The sequence below is a fragment of the Phalaenopsis equestris genome, unplaced genomic scaffold (assembly GCF_001263595.1).
Source record: "Phalaenopsis equestris unplaced genomic scaffold, ASM126359v1 Scaffold000287, whole genome shotgun sequence".
In the NCBI taxonomy this organism is placed as follows: domain Eukaryota; kingdom Viridiplantae; phylum Streptophyta; class Magnoliopsida; order Asparagales; family Orchidaceae; genus Phalaenopsis; species Phalaenopsis equestris.
This window is the reverse complement of record NW_018164729.1, coordinates 2,153,875-2,171,008: the sequence shown is the minus strand read 5'-3', so window position 1 is coordinate 2,171,008 and position 17,134 is coordinate 2,153,875. Positions and strand designations below refer to the sequence as shown.

The window sequence follows — 17,134 nt, the reverse complement described above, 5'->3', positions numbered from 1 at the left end:
CATTGCTGCATTAAGATGAATTTCAAAACTTCAGAACGCCACCAGGAAAAAAATAGGAAGTTAAAAAGCTTCGTAAATGAATAAATAGTAGCAGCCTGTGTATCTTAACCATTTTTAATAAGACGATAATATGCTGATAAAATACATAATAGAATGGCTTTTGACAATATATAGTAAAAAAAATAGGGTAATTAAAAAAAGAGTTTTAAAGGAGGTTTTCAACTACAATCTTTCATACAAAACCTGTGGAGATCCTCCAAAGGATGACTTCTCTGATAATCTATCGAACAATTTCTCATTCTCCTGATGTAACTTCTGAAGAAAAAAATAAAAGAAAACTTACAAAATTAGGAAAATTAAAGGTGTCGGTGTGGAAGAGAGAGCTAAGGTCAGCAACTTTTTCACACACACAAAAAAAAAATTAAAAAAAATAAACAGCTAAGCAGAAATAAAATAAGAGATCAATTAACTTCTATAAAATGGATCTATATGATTCAGCAATTTGCATGCTTAGCAGAAATAAAATAAGAGATCAATTAACTTCTATAACATGGATCTATATGATTCAGCAATTTGCATGCCATACATCAGCATAGATGCTTAAGATGAATGTAAACAAAGTTTCATCAACAGTTATTTATAAACATACATGGAGTTCATGCATTTCTTCTCCAATAACTCGTAAATATTAAAAGAAATAAATGTGTCACTAAATGATATGTAAACAAAGAGAATGTACAGGCATGAATAATTGCAACATTCTTCATGGTTTTGCAAGATCACATTGTGTCTTAAAGATGCAAATATTTGAGAGTACAATGGAATCAAAAGTTGTTTGTATCAGTTTGATGGAAGACAACTATTGTTGTTTAAAAAAGGCTGAAGCATTCAGTGAGCAAATAACGCAAAGAGGAACCATATGCTTCGCTTTCAATCGAGGCAGAAGGCCTAGAAAACGTTAGTAATTTTCAAATCTGAAAAACAAATATTAGCTTGCACTTCTAGTCTCCATTTCACCTAACGAGGTGGAAAATTTTAAAATCAGTACTAAAAAATACATTACCACCAACTAGAATAACGCAAATAATCATGTCTTTTACACCTCCACACTCAACCACACCAGCATAGACATATTTTTCCATCATGTGACCACCATAACAACCAAGAAGAGCTAAATACTGGAAATTCTCATAGACAGTGTAATGAGGCCCTTCGCTCCAAAATGTAATGTTCAAAACTTAGTGTAAAGAATCTGATAATCATCGCCAACAGATGCATGTGGCACGGTCATATTGCAGCATCTCCTGAGTCTGTCAGTAATCTTTCCAAGTAGCCAAATTTATGGGGATGGGTACCAGGCCACGTAATGGAACGGACACCTAAACTTGACTAATCAAATCTACAACAACATAATTCTAAACTGTTAATTTAGCCTCCAATTTATTTATAATAGCATAGTAAAATGTAATGATTTTTTCAAAGTCTTACGTTTTCAAGTATTCAAGTCAATATGTTTGTCTTTAACTGCCAACAATTAGATAAAATAATAAAGTTGAGAATGACTTCAAGCCTTTCAGTATGAGCTGGCACTAGACTATAGTGGATTATTTTAAGAGTAATATCACCGATGTAACAATATAAGCCATATAAGTCACCTAAATATTCAATTAAGTCATCAGCAAAATTCAGCTAAAACCAAATTGGTGAAATGACTATTTTCTGCTGCCAATAAAAGTTGATCTTTATAAATTTAAATTATGCAAGTGCCAGTTTAATCAAAAGGTGGCACAACAAACCTCAATAAGTGCATCACGCTTAGAGAGTTCTTCTTCAAGTTTTTTGGTAATACTTGCTGAATTAACGCTGTCCTGAACCCCGTTTGGAGAGGAAAAAGCACCAGCAGAACTATTCTCTGATCTCAAATCACTTGAACCAAGGGCATCCCCGAGTTGTAACTCAATGCCCTTAATTTTAGCCTAAATAAATAACAAGGAAAAGAAAAAAAAACTCGGTGATCTATACAATGATATCACATAGAAAGCTTATAACATTATAAAACACAACAAAACTGCAAATGGGCAGAAAAATGCATGATTTTCAAATAAGAAATCATGACTACCGTTAACAAACTGTTTTAGTATTCATATATAAAAACAAGTTATTGTATAAACCTTCTAATCATTTCAACATGGTGCAAGATAGTGTAATAGGACTGAAAGCATTATTAGCTAAGCATTATATTTATGTCTAACAATAAAAACAGCTAGAATAATTCAAATGAACAAGGCTCTATATGCATATGATGACATTCCTACCAAATCATCCAAAGCCAACCCTGAAATTGATAACTCTAGTGAAAGGCATGTCAATCCATCCAAAACTAAATGAAGCCCAAAAGCCAGAAAAAAATCTGCACTGGGGCTTTTATTATTTGCTAACTTTATTACAATGTGACGTGGCTCCATCACACAATGAAGAGAACACAAACAGGTATTAAATTTGTGCACTAGATACTCAAAAAAACTGACATGGTACAAGCTGTCAATCACCAAGGCTCATTCTTATCTTATCAATGTTGGATGGTGTGCTTATTGTCTAACACTGGACTAATCTTCTACAGGGAAGAAGTACAAAGTATTTTAGGTGCTAAACTTGCAATGAAAGCTGTCCAGCGATGGCCAAAACAAGAGTGGCACTTTATGGCATAAAAGGACTTCATTCTTCTTTAAAATGATGAGCCATGACGCACAGCACACCAAAACGGCATGCCAATTATCCATGAACAATGACGTGCAGCAAGAGGATCAACTATTTTATATGGAAAACCTGAAAGGGGAAATATTAAAGCGGGTAACTCAGTTGAAATGATTCCACTATAAAATATATAAGTTAAGAGTTGGTCTGTTTCTTCCAGAGAAGGCAATGTTACATGAATGGGATTATCAGCTTGAATATGTTAGAACATGGAGTAACGACCCAGCTATCATGGCAGAAGACCAACTGTGCAGATCGAATTACAGAGATTTGAGAGAAACATCGTTAGCGGTGCTCCAACAACAACAATTGTGATCGGGCAGCAGTTATGGCGGCTAAGTGTCAGTGATGGCAACTGGACCACAATGATGCAGTGAAAGAAACGGCCATAAACAAATGTTCCAGTGGTGGCAACGATGGTGATGACCAAGCAACAATGTGCAAATGAGATACTGGCAAACAAGGGGCGGAGGCAACAATTGGGAGACAACCGTCTGGAAGAGGCTGTAGCTGTCTAGCAGCAAGTGTGGTTCAGCAATTACAGTGGACGAGATACGATGATAAAGAAATTACGACAAAGATGATTTGGGGCAGTGGTTCGATGGCAGCGGCAATAAAAAGGTGATTTTGGTTTGACGATAACAAATATTGAGGAAGAATGATTTGGTTAGGGGTCTAATGACAATTGTTGGGCAACAACGTTCAGTTCAGCAGTGATAGTAGTCGAGAAACAAGTATAGCAGCGACAACGACCTGACGAAAATGGTCCGACAGTTACAACTATCGAAATGCGACGATCTTGCGATAAATTTGGAATCGGCAAATGCAACAAACAGAGGACGGTAGTCTGGCAGTAGCAATGGTACTTCTACATCGATAACAATTCGGCAGCAATCCAATAGCAACTGCGGTCCAGAAATGGTAGGAATCCAGAAATGACAGCCTAACGGTGGCAACGATTGATTAAGGTGGTTCAATGATGACAACGGCAGTCCATTGGCTATTGTGGTACTAAAATGGAGACAGCAATCCAGCTGAGACGACCATGGGAGGTTGAGCAACGACAGTCTAGCTACGGTGAGGCGGTCAGACAACTCCTCCCTCTTCATGAAAGAATGGAGGTCTATTTATGAATTTTAAGATTTGCACTTTTTAAAAAAAAATACATGAATTTGAACCACTCTAAATGACGGCCCAACGTGATCCCATTGATTGCATGAATTTTTTTTTAGTATTTGAATGTCTTAACGATGTCAAACTTGAGTTATTTTGGGCTCGTTGGATTTGTCTTGTCAAGACGTTTGATTTAATCATAAGTTCTCCAAATTTTGAGATCATTTGGCACTACAAAGTATGTCCAAAAGCTTCTTATTATGCTTTAAGTGCATGATCTAAAGTCACTTGGACACAAATCGAATCACTTTTGATGATATCTAGTTCGTCTCACCTAGACATTATGTTTGATTATAAATTCAATAAAATTTGAGTGTAAATAACTCCTAATTTGATTTTTGTTGCTTTCAATCCCAAAGGTATTGATATTCATGACCGCTCAAAAAAGATCTTTTTTTTTTTAACATCTCAATGCTTTTTGTCAGAAATATCAAATAATAAAAAATAGGGCATGACAAATATACACAAACAATATTATATAAAACATATTATAAATTTACAGGTGAGTTAGAAGGAGTACAAGTCGTCCCCCAAATCCATCCATGTGGGTTAGAATTATTATGAAAATTAATCATTAAAATGACCTTGCAATCGTATGTGTTTTTTGTTCGCGTATCTGCACTTAGTAACGCTAAGGAAAACTACACCTTTTCCAAGCTTGTTCATGCACTTGCTCAATCCTAAGTGCTCGCTACTTGCTCACCTCTATTGTGCTCTGCAAGCTCAAATGGATGTGAGCACTCGCACCATCTTAGCTTGGCTTTAATCTTAATGTCAACTTAATCCATGCATGCTACACTTGTTATCCCAATCTTTAATGTTGCGCATCACATTGTCTCTATTGTGCTCTGCAAGCTCAAATGGATGCGAGCACTCGCAACATCTTAGCTTGGCTTTAATCTTAATGTCAACTTAATCCATGCATGCTACACTTGTTATCCCAATCTTTAATGTAGCGCATCACATTGTCAACAATTATTTTGACTAGCGCTCACGCTTGGGTAGAGCTTTCAATTTTTATCCCATTGCATCTAGTGCAGACATGACACCTTTTATTGTTTCCTCACCTTAAGGTCAATTTGTGTTTTTCCCCTTGCCTTCATCATAATGCTCATTTGCTCAATTTGGCTCAAGATAATGCCACAATAGTTAATGCAGCTTCCATTTTCGATCCTCCATCTTTACCAATAAATTTTCATCAGATCCCACATCTTTCTCCCACTTTGGATGTTTCAAAGGTTTTGGATGAATCCAATTAGATCGCCACCTCCTATTCTAGTAGTACATAGCTTCACAGAACTCCTCCTACTTTGCATTCTTTGGAACCTACAACTCTAGAGCACAAGTCATCCCCTTGATTCCTTCTACATACATCTCCATAACAAAGCAAACTTACTCCCACCTTCACTAAAAAGGAGATATCAATGTTTGTTAGGTCTCTCTTTGATGCCAATTTTACAAATTTTTGTTGGGTCATCTCAAACTATAGATTAACAATAAATTAATGTCCAATTGAAACTTTTCAAGTTAGTATTAAACTTTCTTTGGAAACTGACTACACTGAACTTTCTCTCAACGGTCCAATTATAAAGATAATTTTTTTATGCATATTCTAAAATGGTCCCATCCAATTTGACTTTCATAAGGAACCACCTATTACTCCAAATTGGATTATATTTGCTCGATGTCATTTATGTTACTTCAACAAAGTTGCTTTATGTTCCCCGATATCTATATTTTTAAAACTTTTGTAAACAGGCGAAGCTAATACTCGTATTTGAAGTCCTTCTACGGCTTGAATTATGATTAAAATAGGCATTCTTCTCCGTTAAAAAAAGGAACTATGGATTGGCTCATTGTTTTGTGGATGCTAGCAGTTAGTTGAAATTAAAGCATCATAGTATATTGTATATTTTATAAAACATTTTAGCATAATTATTCTGAATGTTTCAAGGCCCATCAAAATATGAGGAAATCTATAATAGATCAGGTCTACGATTTGAATTTGGAACCAATTTTATTTTATTTTATTTTTTTTTGGATTTAGGGGCGCTTATGCCTGCTCCTATTAACTCTAGGATAGTGGTCACAGGAACACCAACAAATATCACCATTAATCTTGATCCACTATTACTACAACACATCACCTCCTTCCAATTTGTGAATAGATGATGACCAAAAGGTTCAAAAAACTTATGATTCAGATGAGAGCACAATGAGTACAGGCACTCTAGTGAACAGAAGACTTCAACTGGCAAGATAAGAATTAAAAAAAAAAAAAATTTGTCACTGACATATTTTCACTAGACTTCAAGCAAAACAAATCAAATGAGTCTTCCAATAAATTTCATATTACAAAGGATTTCTTTCCTAGAAAAGTTATATCTATATTGTCTTATATTTATTTATTATTATTTTAAATAAAAAAGAATGGTCGGAGGCTATTATACGAGCCCCCAGCCACCCTCATGTGCCTAAATATTCAAGGATGGCCCTCACAACCGATATACTGACCAGAGGGGGATTCGAACCCGTGGCTTGAGGGGACTTACCTTTAAAGAGGCTGCTCTACCAACAGGCCACGATTGGCGGCACTTGTCTTATATAAATATAAATAAATAAATAATATATATATATTCCTCTAAAATAATCTTGGGAATTGTCCTTATGTACTCAAATCGATTTCTAGTTATAAAAACTGCTTTAAGAAAACCCATTCAACAAAAGAGATAAATGAATTTAACACATTAAATACAAGGACAGAAGACCAACCTGCAGATTTTGTATGGTCAAACTTTGTTGGTGTATCTGCACTTTCTGCTCATGATCTACTTGTAAAAGACTAGCAACTTGATTCCTCAGTTGAGAGCTTTGTTCTTTCTCAATTTTGAGCTTATCAGCAAGAACAGTGTTTTCAGACTGCAGTTAGAAAAGTGAAGAAAATATGAGAAATAACCAGAGTTGGCAAAAAAAGTAATTCAAGCCATACAACAAAAGGCAAGTTTGAGCATCTCAGATTTCAATGTTCGTAAAAACAAAAAGTCAGAAGGTATCAAGATACAATAAAGGACCAAATTCAGAAAGAAGATTAAAGATACAAAGGATAAACACACCAACAAAAAGACATCAAAATATGTGTTCATATGAGTATGAGAAGACATTGATTAAATACACATGTTGGAGAAGGGTAATTGAAGATTAATGAAAGAGATGATGAACTTAATTCTAATTGAATATGTTTTGATAAATAGAGATGACCTGCAGAGTCAGATTTGCAAGCTCACTTATTGACATTGTTGCTGATCTGATGAACAAATAATGGATTCCGCATTGTTAAAAATAGGATTTATGTGGGACAAATAAATTATATATTTTTTGAATAATTGTATTCAGACATATATATTAAAAACTTGCTTCAGTTTCTTTATTCGTAGTATCAAATATCTTTTTTATCTACTGAATAACAATTATGCTCTCTTGTAATTAAACAGCATGCCTCGTAAGTCACTTGCAGCAAGTACAAAATTACCTTGAATAGCCTCCACTCTTGATATTATTTGGCCTGAGAGACAACTCTTCAGGCAACCATAAGTGCAAGGACTATGCTTCTGTCGCTCTTTTTGATTTAGGGGCTTTTGTGCCTGCTCCTATTAACTCCTGTTTGGACAATCTGATGCAATTTGACCAAGACCGCAGAACTTGAAGCACTTTCTGACTATGATAGATTTAAGAGTATTTGTGGTCTCCGTCTTTTCTTTACTCTGGATGGGTTTCTCTACTAATTCGGCTTGAGAGTTCCATTGGGTGTACTTTTGTTGTCTGATCCGATGGCTGAACTCTGTTTGAAGGGTGGTGCGAGTCTGATACTAATGTATTGTTTGTCCACCTTCAGGGCTAGGGTCTGGACATCCTATTACATCCAATAAAACTATAGTTGTACTACGTTGTATATGACCAGTCTCAATCCTCTCAGATGTCGAGCTACGATGTTCTCCACGGGCTCTCTATTAACTTACACTTCAACATAAATTGCTCAAACAAAGTGGTGTACTACTCTACTAGGAGACCTTGTTGTTGTAAGTGATGAACTCTCAAGAACAAACCATGTCTATTATGTGTTGGTAGGTACTTGCATAGCATCACTTTTTTCAACTTGAACCAAAAAGTGATTTTATTTTTTTCACTTAAGCTGGCTATGCCCTTCAAATGCTTGCAACACAATGAAGCATTCTTCTTGAGCTTGATGGATGTCAATTTTACCAAGTGGAATGTCCTGATAGGAATGCCATAAGTTTCAGAAAAAATTAGAGTAGAAATAATAAATTTTATTCTGCAGGTACCAAATCAAAACGATATAAACCCAAATACATAAAAGATAAACCCACAATTTGAGAGATAGTCAATCTATCTCAAATTCTAACCTTAAGATTCAAGACAACAATAACATAACATAATCTTAAACGTATCAAGTCATATTTATTCCCCACATTAATAACCTAGCAAATGACTAAACTGCCCTTTTAGTATTACACCTAGCATAAGTCTTTAAATTATTTGTTGGGCTCGATATCGACTCAGTAGAGCACGAGGCCAATGGTGCCATAGACACTAATCTAACATTACTCACATCCCAAAAAGTCACATTGTCGTCAAGGTGAAACAGAGGATCAAGTTGTATCGCTCCCATGTGTCGTCATAATCTGGCAATCATTTTCATTTAATAAGCACTCCTTTCCCGCCTGTCTATTTTTTTAGCACCCCTTTTAACTCAAAGGTCCAAGAGAACTTTTATATCCTTCGTCAAAGTAGGAGGAAGTGAAGAAGAATACGCATTATCACTATAAGCATGTCTTAACTGTGATACATGGAACACTGGATGGAGTCTCGACGAAGGTGGCAATTGTAAACGATAAGCCATCGCCCAATTGCTTAATGATCTCATAAGGACCAAAATAGTGTGTGGAGAGCTTATTCCTGCGTCTGGCCAATGTCTTCTGATGATAGGACCGAAGTTTTAGATGCATCCTATCTCCTATGGCAAATTGTACATCCCTTCGATGTTCGTTGGCTTACTTTTGTTGCGCTTTTAATAAATGTCTCATCCATTCCGCCAACATCTTATCCCTCTTTTCTAAGTACTGGTCCACTGGAGACACTGGCATAGTACTGTGTCCATGATGCACCAAATGAGGTGTATCAAAGTTATAAAAGATTTTATAAGGAATGATATGAGAAATTATATGATAAGATGGATTGTATTAACACTCTGCCCTTGAACGGTTTGCAATTTGCATTAAAAGAAAATAAGTAAAATACAACCCGTGGCAAAAACCACTAAAAAAGCAAAAAGAAAGAGGCTACTGAGTAGTAACCCCTTTTAACAAAAACAAACAAAGGACAACTATCATCTATATTTTTAATAACAAAATTATCATCTAAAGCTAATTTCGCACAAGTATGAGCTATCATATTTATAACTCTAACTATCTGTGAGAATATAACCTACCGAAATCCAGTTAAAAAGGTCGCATCAAAGTTGAGATCGCAAGGGGGTCCCCAAAAAGATCTCCCCATCGTTTGTTGTAAAGTATCAATGACATTGATGTTGTCCCCCTCAATAATCACGTCATTCATCTCCTTAATCCACGGTTCAACCAATGCACCAAAAAATCGAACCGCTTCGAATTCAACGCTTAAGCTATCCCAATCAAGTAAATTTCTCTCGGTCGCAATAAAGCACTTACCCGACTCATTCTGAGAAAACACTCCCACCCCTACACGGCCAGTAGCAAGCCAAGCTTCGTCAACGTTCGCTTTACTCTGCCCAGGTTAGCCATTTAGTCCACTGCTTGGGTGCATCAGATACAAAGCAAAGCAAATAGGTATGCATGCTCAGATTAACCACTTTGGTTTGTTCGTCAATCTGTGGGTGGTATGTTGTGCTTTTTTTCAATAAGGTCTCTTGCATTTTAAACAGCTCCCTCCAAAAATGACTCAAGAAGACATTGTCTCAATCTGACACAATCGATCTTGAATCTCATGCAAACGGACAAGCTCCTATATAAAACTAACGGCGACAAAAAAGGCAGTACAGGCATGTGTAGGGGTTAAAAGTGAGCGTAATTTCTCAATCGATCCACCACCACCAAGATGACTATAAATACTTCTAACCAAGGTAAACCTACACTGAAAACCAACATCACCTCCTCTCGCACTTCTCCAATAATGCTAGACTTTGAGACCATATCCTTCGCATGCTTTATCATTCCCACCCAAAACAATTATGATGTGATTCTCTAGTATATTTTAAGCAAGCCAAAGTGCCCCTCGACAACATTGTCATGAAATTCATGTGAAAACTTTGGCATGTATCTTGAATTTTGTGGCAATATATAGTAGCCTTGGTAAAGTAAATGTTGGTCATTCAGAGAAAAACCGAGATAGCTATTGTCGCCATTCACTACATCTGACTAAATCTTGCTCAATTCCTCATCTACCTCACTTCATTGACTTTGGACCTCCTAATCTAAAACCAAAGAAACTGACAATGCCAACCATTAGATTCTTCCAACCATCGTGACGAGGCGTCAACAGCCATATTCTTTAATCTCGGGTGATATTGAATTCAAAATCATATCCCAGTAGCTTAGCTTTGATGTTCCCCAACCACCATGCGTTGTTCTAACTGAAATTTAAGGCCACACTGATACATGTGTGCTGTAAAACACTGCCCAACAAATAAGGTCACCATTTCTGAATGATGAGCACAATTGTCATAAGCTCTGGTTCATAAACTGACTTGAGTCCGGCTCTCACTGTCAGCGCTTGACTAAAATAAACAATGGAATGTTGACACCGTATGAGAATTACACCTAACCCATAGACTGGAGCATCCATCTCTACAACGAATTGTTGGTTTAAATTTGTTAACACCAGCACTGGTATACTCTTCATGGCATTCTTTAAGTTCTTAAAAGCATGTGCTATTGGATGCCCCATTGAAAGTTACCATTTTTTAATTGTATTGTCAATAATCACGTAATCGAACTGTAACCCTTCACGAACTTCTGGCAATGCCTTGTAACCCCCAAAATCCTCTCAACCTCTTCAAGGTCTTAGATAGTAGCCAATCCAAAATAGTTTCCACCTTCAATGGATTTGCCAACACCCCAGCAGCCGACACTACATGCCCTAAGTACTCTACCTTATACTAGGCAAACGAATACCTCTTTAAGTAAGCATAAAGATGGTGCTCACTGAGTACGTCGGCATTTTCAAATGATCAATATTGTCTTCCAAAGAATGGTTGTACATAAGGATATCATCAAAGAACAACAAAAACTTTCTGAGTAAAGGTCGAAAAACCTTGTTCAACTGTAATTAAAATGTAGTCGTTGTGTCGGTGAGCCTGAATGGCATAATCAGAAAATTATAATAACTCTCATGAGTTTGAAATGCAAGTCTGTGCACATTCGTCAGCCGCATCCAAATATGATGGTATCTATCAAGTTAATCTTGGAGAATATTGCAACCCCACAGAATGCGTCCAGTAGCTCATCGATCACCAAGATCAAAAATGTGTCAATTAATGTTTCCTTATTCACTATCTGATAATCCACACAGAAACGCCAACTCTCATCCTCATTCACTAACAAGACTGGGCTAGATAATAGGCTCACACTAAACTGTATGATCCTGACATCTTGGATCAATCTCTTGATCTCATCCTTTTGTACTTGGGGGTAGTGGTATGGGCACATATTGATGAGAGACCCTCGATCTGAAGGTTATTACATGTTTGTGTTCCCTCTGAGATGACAATCCACATGACAACTGGAAACTTCTATAAATTATTGTAGGAGTTGTTAGATCGACGTCAGAACCTCCGTCAACTTTGTATCATGTGTCTTCTCAATGCTATGCAATTCAACCAAGAATCCCAACCCTATGTCATGTACTGCCCTAACCATGGTCTTGAGTGTAACCAAGGTCTTGCACTAACGAGGGTTACCACAAAACACTACCAACTTGTCTACCTCCAAAATCTCCATTATCATGAGTTTCCAATTCATATCAATCTCCCCTATGGATTGCAACTATCATACCCAATATCACGTCAATGTTCTCAAACTCTAAGGGAAGAAAATCCTCAAGTACTTGAATACATTGCAGTGTTTAAATCACTACTTTATAAACTCCAATGCTCTTCTTCACTTGTTCAATTCTCATCATGACTCCAAAACTTCTCGCGTCAACCGCCTTAAGCCCCAATTGCTCATTCATGGAGTAAAAATGAAATTGTAAGTGGCCCCACTATTTACCAACATCACTACGTCCTGCTCTCATTCTACCCAAAGTTTCATAGCACAGTTCATTGTAAGCCCCATCATCGAGTTCAATGAGACTTTTGTCACATCTAAGTGGGGGTGTTCTTCCTCCACCACAACCGCCTATGTTTCCCTCCTATGTTTCTTAATCACATGTTTCCTCGTCGCACATTATGAGAATTTATAAGATTTGATCATTGTAGCAGTGTCTGGCAAACTTCTCGTCACAACAAAAACATAACACATTGGTTTGCTTCTCCTGAATCCCCATCTTTGTAAGGAGTTTTAAAATTGCCCTCGATCGTGGCCCATTATTCCTGCCCTGTGGGGCCTCCCTCTAGAATCTCACTGTTTGAGTTTTTATATCATCGTGATTGTAGCATTTCGACATGGCACTTCACTTGTGTTGCTTCTATTTGCCAGTTCCATTGCATTTTTATCTTCAACTAACAGCGCAAATTCCATAGTTTCCCCTAAAGCTAACAATCTCATTAGACGAAGCGCAATTTCAGGCCCCAACCCTTTCATGAATTTTTTTCCAACACATCTTTTGATATCAATTTCAAATTTCTCCGTATAATCCATGAAGGACCCCTCCTAATGCAAAAAAATTGCCCGTGCAAGTCCACTTTCTCCATGGTTCTAAAATGCTTCATAAATCATTCCTTCAAATATTCTCAAGTTTCGAATGTGTAGCGTTGTTCTCTCCATTGATACCACGCTAAAGCCTTCCCTTCCACACAAAGAGTCACCTCCATAATTTTTTCTTCCTCCGTCAACCCATTAACAACAAAATATCTCTCCAACCATAGGCATCCTCTCATTCAAAGATCGAGATCTTTAGCTTCCTTATGCGAGAATATCTTACCGATTTCCTTGACCAAAAATCGTTTCAACCATGAAGTGAGGGTAGGGTTGATTTCCCTTCTTCCATAAATCTGGCTCGCACCATAATCAGTTTGCCCCTCTCCATAGGCTCCTGAATCGCCTTACGTCAGGAAGGCTATCGCAAAAAAAGGCATTAGCACGATTGGGTAAAGTCCTCGATTGGGTATCCACCAACCGTTATTTCACATTCCAGGTCAAAATCCTTCGAATCGATTTTGACCAACCCTGCATCGCATCTCGTCCTGTTTCGTCTGTTTTCACTTGTTCCAATCGTTGGATGTTGTGCTTTCCTTCCAAGTGTTTTTGCTCAAATTCAATTTCGATACCTTCGCTTAATCACGCGCCTTCAGACCCGCCTAAAACGACAATGCTGCCCTGATGTGTGAATCCTTTTGATTGTTGTTGCTCGCATCCGCTTAAGAAGTTGTTGCTCTAACAAACAGCAAGTGGCAGCACGTACGTGTGAAACCCCGCGACCTTCATCAATTCTTTCAGGGTCATGAATCTCCCCTATATGCACGAGAACCACTCCCTCTTTCATTCTAGATCTGATTTGGCTTACCCATCCCTCTAATTTCTCCTCCAGACTATATACTGTCTTCGTTGTGATTACGCCCAGGACGATTTTTTATTACAAATGTTGAACTCTTATACACCAAGATCCCGACATTGGCATCCCAACTAGCTCGAATAGCAATTGTATCATGAGGATCGGTCACAAAGGAGACACTGCTATCATGTAGCTTCCCAGTTATCTCGTATCGCGACTGTATTAGAAGGTTTGGTCAAAGGCAACGCAACCCAACAAAAACGAAAATGTCGCTCAAAAGGTGAGGGTGCCTCGACGTTTACAAAATTATACAACACCCTTGAATGCGAGCGAGAAAATTTTCCAGTAGAGCAGTACCCTCGAATGCTTTGATGGCAATTTGATAAAAATGAAACAAGTTTCATCATAAATTAGGACAAAAAATTAAATTTATTTTGTTGTTACCAAATCAAAATGAGTCCCGAATACAAAAAAAGATAAGCCTATAATCCGAGAGGTAAGCAATCTCTCCCACACCGTAACCCTAAGATTCAACACAACAAGATACATATTAAGGCATATTAATACCCCACAATAATAACTAACAAATGACTAAATTGTCATTTTATTCTTGCACCTAGCACAAGTTTTCAAGTTATTTGGTAAGCTCGATGTCGACTCAGTGGAGCACGAGGAAAAACGTGTCGTAGATGCCGATCTAACACGCCCTTGAATTTAAAAACTAGTTCCACCATACGGAGTCACTCGATGAATTCATCTGAATGCGACTGTCAAAATCTAATAAATTTATCTGCTCCAAAATTCCAGGTTTCTCCTCTAACATTCATGACAATCGTCGGGATATTGGTTCTTCATCGTTGGAAACTTCCAGATGGAAGAAATTCACTTCCTCTCCCCGATCTAATGAGTCATAATTACGGCTACGGGAGACCTTACCAGATTGTCTGTTGCAATTGGAGAATTTTATTTGCATGTCTTCCATAGTGGGCTCCTAAACACTTCGTTGAGGGTTTCCCCTTAGCAACATAATGTCTTGCTCTTGTAAAGAAAATTTTGATGAAAATAAAAATTATGGTTTAGGGGAGCTAGGTGGATAATGTGGAAGAAAATTTGGCGGAGTACTAGGATAGGTTGTAGGGATTCTTTGTTTAGGTGTAGGAAGGACAAATCCCTAAAAAAATTAAGATTTGTGAGCACTGAAACCAAATGATACCATTATCAAGAGCCTAGAAGGTGTTTACGAAGCGGAGCTTGCGGGAACATAATTGTGGAATGTTAACAAAAGGAGGGCAGGGGCAGTCAGAGATATTTTGAAGGGAAAAAAGCGGTGAAATTTGCGTGTTAGGCGGCAGTCTAAACTGAAAAAAGCGATTGAACGGGGAAATGGTGAGAAGTTCCACTATTTATTTCCGAGCAAGCTATAGACACATCACTTGCACTAAGAAAATGATACAACATTTCGGAGAGCAGAAAATCAGATATTAAACTCTCAAAATACATAAAACTATGCTAGTTGGCTCAAAACAACAAAATACAAATATAAAAGAGCTCCTTCATAGAGTATAACTTAATTAAAAAATAAGGAAATAGGTAAAAACTAGAAAAGGAAGAAGAAAATGAAGGAAACTTGCTGCCAAGGAGAAACCCTCGACAGGGTGTTCAAAAGCCCACTATGTATATATATTCGGACGGCCTGGAATCCCGCAATGCACATCTAGGAACTTCCAGCGTCCCAGAAGCCTTAGCTCCCGCATATCTTGAACCCGTCGTCGTTCCGTGTCCTAGGAAACCCCAGCTCCTAAGTCACTCCCTGCCTTTAGCTCGCTCTCTCTCCACCCCTCATACTTTCCCATCAAGGTCATCCATTCAGCAGGTTAGATTTGGTGTTATCCCTCAGGTCTTTCTCACTTCGACTCACTCAACACGTGTTGTGATCATGTTTAGGTCCAATTCTGCACATTTAAGGAAGTTGAAATTATAAAAAGGCTGTATAAATTTTAGGCTGACTTGAGCTTGGCCTGGTGACCTTTTTTGCCATGCCTATTAAAACCACAGCCATCTGTAAAGGACAGGAGTTCATAAACAGTGTGCAAGAAAAACACATAGAAATACAACATCACTACAGATTTAAGTTCAAATTATGCATAAATATCACACTAAAGGATACTCCAACAATGCTTCATAATAGCAGTACTGAAACGGATTCATGCACTTAAAGTACCGACTTTAAAACTGGAGAAAAATAAACCCATCTGCTTAAGGTCGGCACAAAAGGTTTAGTGTCATTAAAGAGTTACTCCTCACAAATAATTAACTTGAAAGCATATAAAAATAAGGTACAGGTATTGATGAAATGAAGAAAACTGAAATGAATGAGTAAAAGGACCTAGAACCTTGACATCAGCTTGCAACGTGAATGAAACCTTCCAGGCTTTCTGAACTTCATTAAATAGTAAAATGCACTGATCATTGGAATCTTTAAGAGCGGACTTTAGTCCAAAAATTTCCTGTTTTAGGAGCTGAACCTCCTTTTCTTTCTCGTATATCTCCTTGCGTGAGTCATTTGCCTAAAGTCAACAGAGATTTAACAGTAAACTTGAAAAGTATTTCATTAAAAGAAGCTTTAAATTCTTTTTTAAAAGAAGCTTCAAATTTTTTTAAAAAAAATAAAGAAACACGGTAAAACCAATTATAAGAAAGAAACAACATATTCACCGCATCTTTCCATTTCTTGATTGTATCTCGATTTCCAAGACTTAGCTCTGCGTTTCTTGCCCTTGCAGAAAAGTTAAGGGCATGCAGTGTTTCTGCCAGGTTTGAAGAACTAGGACAAATATGAGTGATTAACAAGGTTTTTGAGCAACCCCCTGCAGAGGAAAAAAAGCAGCAGGACAAAGGCATCCGATGGTAATTATAAAAAGATATATATGAAAAAAATAAACAAGAATGAATATAGTTCATCCGGAAGAAAAAATTTTAAAAACAAGAACAAGGAATACACTATAATTGAATTGCTGTTGAATTTGTTTCGTACTTTAAAAAAAATTCAAACAAATGACATACAGAAAAGAAATGCAGCTGATTATTATTCCCTAGAGAACGCTAAAAGTCTGCTTGGGACAGCTTTTTGTCTGTTTTGTGTTTCAAACCATCACCACAGCCCTGTTCAGGGAACTGCGTACTTGCTACTTTCTAGAAATTTATGTAGTGTAAAGCTCCTTTTTCAAACATAACTTATTAAAGTGCGATGGTTATAAGAAAATTGTAGTATGATATGTTGGAAAAATATATATTGAAAATTCTCACCATAGCTTTCTAGGTAGTTGCTTTCTCCGCCATAGTTCTACAACCAACTTTTAAAAAAGTTGAAGTCATATCTTAAATTGAAGCATACAAGCACTAGAAAATCAAAATTAATATTATCCTATTTTCTAAAAGATCA

General features: G+C 37.1%; 1 protein-coding gene across 1 annotated transcript in view; it reads right to left on the bottom strand.

The window, feature by feature from the left end:
* Window positions 1-17,134, bottom strand: part of LOC110024967 (kinesin-like protein KIN-14L) — a 77,296-nt gene that overhangs the window by 24,022 nt on the left and 36,140 nt on the right. Inside the window, exons 10-14 of the mRNA XM_020725176.1 lie at window positions 16,408-16,559; window positions 16,086-16,259; window positions 6,700-6,846; window positions 1,797-1,976; window positions 244-315 (exon numbers count right to left, since the gene is read on the bottom strand). Coding sequence (XP_020580835.1) covers window positions 244-315; window positions 1,797-1,976; window positions 6,700-6,846; window positions 16,086-16,259; window positions 16,408-16,559 — 725 coding nt within the window. The remainder of the gene's footprint in view (window positions 1-243; window positions 316-1,796; window positions 1,977-6,699; window positions 6,847-16,085; window positions 16,260-16,407; window positions 16,560-17,134) is intronic.